This window comes from Phaethon lepturus, unplaced genomic scaffold (assembly GCF_000687285.1).
Source record: "Phaethon lepturus isolate BGI_N335 unplaced genomic scaffold, ASM68728v1 scaffold27271, whole genome shotgun sequence".
Lineage (NCBI taxonomy): Eukaryota > Metazoa > Chordata > Aves > Phaethontiformes > Phaethontidae > Phaethon > Phaethon lepturus.
In genome coordinates this window covers 12,561-17,622 of record NW_010518897.1, presented here as the reverse complement: position 1 = coordinate 17,622, position 5,062 = coordinate 12,561, and the positions used below count along the sequence as shown (strand labels likewise).

Genomic DNA, 5,062 nt, shown 5'->3' with positions numbered 1-5,062 from the left:
TATCCATTATTATTTAAATATGACTATTTTAAGTATCTTTTCTCCTCAAAAGCAACCCTTATTTTTTTCTTCCAATTTGATTTCACAAGATATTGTCAAACTTACATGTAGGAGGATAAACAATATACTCTACCCTCTGGCAGTCATAAAGGGGGAAGCAGGGGGAGAGGAAGTCCTGCCCCTAGATATCCAACATTATGACTCAGTACTCAAGAAATGCGGGAAACAGGTCTTCAATCTTAAATGTTTCAGTGGGGTTCTTTGCTGCCTTTTACTAATCTGCTAATCCTTTTAGAAAGCTGAATTCCACAGCTCTTTCTGGAGACAGTAGAGCACAGCTGATATTTAACGCATTTTATTCTTTCAGCATAATACAGCCATTGCCGAGGTCACCGGGGCTGCAGAGGCTGTGCTCTGACTGCAAGGGTAGTAAATTGCGCTAGCGTGCACTGAGCATGAGCCAAATTTCATTCTGTCGCATCCTAGTGTCTTCAAAATTTAGCTGCGCTACCGCTGCGCTAGAGCTGCATGGCATGACAAGTGAGCTTTCCGTTAGATTCCTGGCTGGGTTAAAATCAAGAGTAAAGCAAATGCACTGTTTCTAGTACTTCTGAATAGCATCTCATTTGGACATTGGTGTGAAAACAGAATACAGTAAGTTGCAGGTGACAGAAACAAAGTAGTTCAATATCTCAGGTTTCAAATCTTGTCATCTTGCAAGAAACACCTCTGACAGCTGTTGTGTCGGCTGGTAGCTAGTGGGCAAAATAAAAAAAATTATTAAACTCCTGAGTATGTAATACAGGGGAGGGAGGGGGGAGAGGGAAATGACAGTGATGGCTTCTTTCTGGGTTTTCTTGTCTAATGCAAAATGCTGAAAGTCTCTTGGAAGAACAGCTGCAAAGACCAGTGATACCTTTCCCAAGCAAAGGGGGTGCATAGTGGTCTCATGTCTCAGCTTCTTTGTGATGTCCCTAAGCTGTTGGCCCACGTGCCAAGCCAGAGCGCCTGTGCAGGAGACTGCTGCTGCTGACAGCAGGGTTTGTGGTTCCTGCAAGGAGCCCCAAGTCCCTGTTCCTGCTAGACAGCATTGAATGGCTGGCAATGAAAGCAAAGCCAGGGTCTTAGTGACGCAGCCTAAATCTGTTTGTCCTGGAAAGTGCAAAACCCATCCTGGGGTTTAGGTGCAGCTCTTAGCGACTGATCTGCACTTGAGGGCAAGTGCCCTCTGCTCTGTTAGTACCCCGAGCTGTTGGCAAACTTGCACTGCTGGTTTTGAGGAAAGGACTGTTGGTGCAGTCATTAGTGCTGTGGCTTGGCATCTAGGGCGTGTAAATCAAGGTTGGCTAAGGTGCTGTTGTTGAGGCCTTAGCAGGCAGCCCATAAAGGGACTTGTTCATCGTGGTTATCTTTGACTGAACCAGTTGGCCAGGGCTGGCTGGAGTACCTACAAGGTCCTTTTAGCTCTGCTGGGACTTGGGACATGGACTAGATGCTCTGAGGGAAGGAGGGCTTTAGAGGTACCAGCCAGTGAGCATCCCCACCCCGGCTGTGCACTGCAGGCTGGGATCATTGCCCCTGGCACTGCAGACTGGGATCACTCCCTCTGCCCTTACTGGAGAAGCTGCTGCATGGCCTTTTCCAGAGACCCATGCTGCCAGCACTGTGGTCAGTCTCTGCTTTCTCACATGCTCGGAAAGAGGGTGCACAGCTCTAGTGCTTGAGGCAGTCGAGAAAAGACTTGGAGGGACATCAGGGTTCTGGGGATGGAGGGCTGAATGTGCTGAGCTGGAGCTGCCAGCCCCTGTGCTTCATTAGGTGGTCTCAACCAAACCTCATTAAGCCACCCACCATCAGCAGTGCTCTGGGTACAAACTGTGTGTCTGTGTTTGGTGCTGAGAATGTCCCAGGGGCTGTGCCTGGCCAGGTGTGTGAGGTAGGGATGAGGACATGAAGAAAGGAGTGCCTCATGCTTCTCTCCCTTCTAATGTCCCCGTAAGGAGGATCAGCTGCTCTTTGTGAGGTTACCCTCCCTAGTCCCTACTGAAATGGTGTCTCAGAGCACCAGGCACTGTGTCTACCCAGCTCACTGGAGGTGCCTCAGCTGTCTGGCTGTGTCCCTGGGGGCTACATCCATGTGTGTCGTGGGTGTGCAATGGCAGAGTGCTCATAGGCTTGCTATGAAACTGGGAACCCATGAAAGCACCTTGCCTGCTGCCAGGGCATAGCACAGGGCTAAGTCCTTCATCCACGGGAGAAGGTAGGGCTGCACTCAGCTAATCAACATAGGATGATGCTAGATATGTTTAAAGCTACTACCCTTTGCTGGGAACGGCTTGGCTCTATGCTGCAGGCCTGTGCCAAACTAATAAAATCATGTCTTAATTCCAAGGTGTATTTTGCATCTTCTTATTACCAGTTGGGGTTTAAAACCTGTGTGTTGTTTTACTTAAAACGTCATTGATGACTGAGGGTTACTTTTTTGTTTTAAATTTTGTTTCTTTGTCTACTTCAAGTGTGTATTTCCTTCATATTTAAGGCAATACCTTATACTTCAAGCTAGGCAGCTGTGCAAATCCCAACTGGATCAGAGCCACAATATGCTACCTCTTTTTCCAGAGCAAAACTGATCCCAGATAATCCATCTCTTTAAAGCTTGGGCAATTTATGCTCTCAGTACTACTGATACAAAAAAGTCATAAGGTAAATGCAGAGTCTAGGTGCTTTTCCTTAAATGCAACAAATGTCATCTCAGTTATATAAATTTATACAGGTTAAAAAGGCAATGAGTATGTTCTTCTTATATGAACAAAAGCTCTTAAAGATATTGCCTACACCGCACAAGCTTCTGGAAGGCTTTCTTGAAATCTTCATTAAAGATTGTGTATATTAGAGGGTTAATAAGGGAATTTATATATCCCAGCCATGCTAGGAAATTAGACATGTCTTCTGAGATATGACACCTTTCACAGGTATTAACAACTACTTCTTTTACAAAAAAAGGGAGCCAGCAGATCACAAATGCCCCTAAGATCAGACCCAGTGTAGTTGCTGCCTTTCGCTCTCTTGTGCTAGAGATTCTCTGTTTTTTCCAGGACTTCTCGTGCTTAGATTCAGACCTGGGGCTTCGTAGGGTGGTATGGATTTTATCGCAGTCCACCAGGGGATCTGATGTCTTCTCTGCTGTGCTGGGCATCGAAGCCGATTTGGTGCTTCTTTCCCCTGCGTCCAAAAGGACTTGTCCATTTACCTCCTCCCTTACAATCCGGCTGACGCTTCTTCTGTGAAATGTCTTTGCTGCCTTGTATATTTTGTAATAAAGAATCAGAATCAAGGCCAGTGGGATATAGAAGGCGCCAAATGTAGAGTAAATGGTGAAAACAATGTGGTCATGTTTGATGATGCATTCGTCATCCCTGCTGGTTGTCTGGTGCCGCCAAAACAAAGGTGGCATGGAGATAAAAATGGATATGATCCATACTACTGCAATCATGATGCCAGCATGCTTAGGTGTCCTTTTCCGTGCGTATTCCACAGCGTCTGTGATTGCTCTGTACCGGTCCAAAGCAATGGCAGAGAGATGCAAGATGGAACATGTGCAGCACGTAATGTCCACGCTCAGCCAAATGTCACACACCACTTGCCCCATGATCCAGGTCTCCTTTACAATGTAGACAATGCTGAAAGGCATCACTAGGACTGCCACAAGGAAATCAGTCACTGCAAGAGAGCAGATTAAATAGTTGGCGGGGTGGTGGAGCTTTCTTGTCACAATTATTGCAGTCATCACGAGAGAGTTGATGGCTGTTGTCATTAGTGCAAGCACAGACAGGGTAATGGAGATGAGAATCTTGGATGTCACCCATTTGAATAGTTCTTCTGATGTACTGTTTTGTTCAGTTGAGTTTATTAAATCCATGTTCTGTTTTAAAGGTGATCTTTACCTGTAGCAGTTACCTGTTGGAAAAGTAGAAACATTCAGAAAGTGCATCCTCAGCCTCCAGGAAGTCCTGATTTTTGTTGTCTCAGAAGACTATGGGCCCCAAATGTACAAGAACCTCAGACTTACCGTTAGAAATTATTCTGACTCCAGGCAGAGATTTCCTGGCTAGCACTACAAGGGATGCTTTGCCTCCAGAATAGGGGCCTCCCCTTTCTCCTTGGTCGTGCTGATGGGAAGGGCACGTTTGCATGGCAGGGAAGAGGAGCGTGCCGTGGCACCTGAGATGGCACTGCCCTGCGGGGTGCTGCACGTTGCTGCCTGGGGGAGCCAACCCTGTTCCTCAAGCAGGACACTGGCATCGTTGCAGCCCCTGGGGTGCAGAGCCAGCCCTCCTGCTAAATGCTTACTCTGAATTGATTGTAGTGGAATCTTGAAACTGGTTAAATGTGGACAAGTACTAAAGGAAGTACTAGTACTGCTTTTGGGCTAGCACTGTCTACTCCACTAAGCAATGCAATGACTGCTGAAAACTTTCATCTACAGGAAACAGGCATAATGCTTTTTTTCTCTACATAAACTCCTTTTTCCTGACCAGTATGTGAGTCCTTCCTTGTGTATAGGTAAGCATGGGCTTTCTAAACTGGGACATAATTTTCAAGAGAAAACAGAAACGTGAAACGTTGCAGTACAAACACGAGAAGAAACAATTGCGTGTCGAAAGTTTCATTTTAGTGCTTCCTCTTACGCAACTCTGAAATGAAACAGCTGAATATGTTTTAAAGCTTCAAATGGTTGACTTATTGTCTAAATGAAGTATTACACAGAGTCTTGAGAACATCATTACTTTTCATCAAGTTTTGCTATTCTGTGGTTGCTGCCATAGAAAACTGCACAAAACTTTGATGCTAGTTGTTCTGCTAATGACTCTCTCTACAGAAACAGTGTAACTCCTCTTAATGGCTCTGCAGGAAGCCAAAAGCAGGGAAATACTGATTAAATGAATTCTTGGTTACGTTCTGGGGATGCACACCCTACTTTCTTCTCAAGAATGGTTTCTGAGCACTCTACAGACTGCAGCTGAAGTAGGAGTTTCCAGCTTTTTAGACTAGAGCTTGTAAC

The 5,062-nt window shown here is 45.7% G+C and overlaps 1 protein-coding gene across 1 annotated transcript; it reads right to left on the bottom strand.

The window, feature by feature from the left end:
* Window positions 1-2,818: 2,818 nt before the first annotated feature.
* HTR1F (5-hydroxytryptamine (serotonin) receptor 1F, G protein-coupled) lies at window positions 2,819-3,919 on the bottom strand. Its single transcript, XM_010296882.1, has one exon. It carries the CDS (start codon window positions 3,917-3,919, stop codon window positions 2,819-2,821), a length of 1,101 nt encoding a protein of 366 aa, XP_010295184.1.
* Between the last annotated feature and the right edge of the window lie 1,143 nt (window positions 3,920-5,062).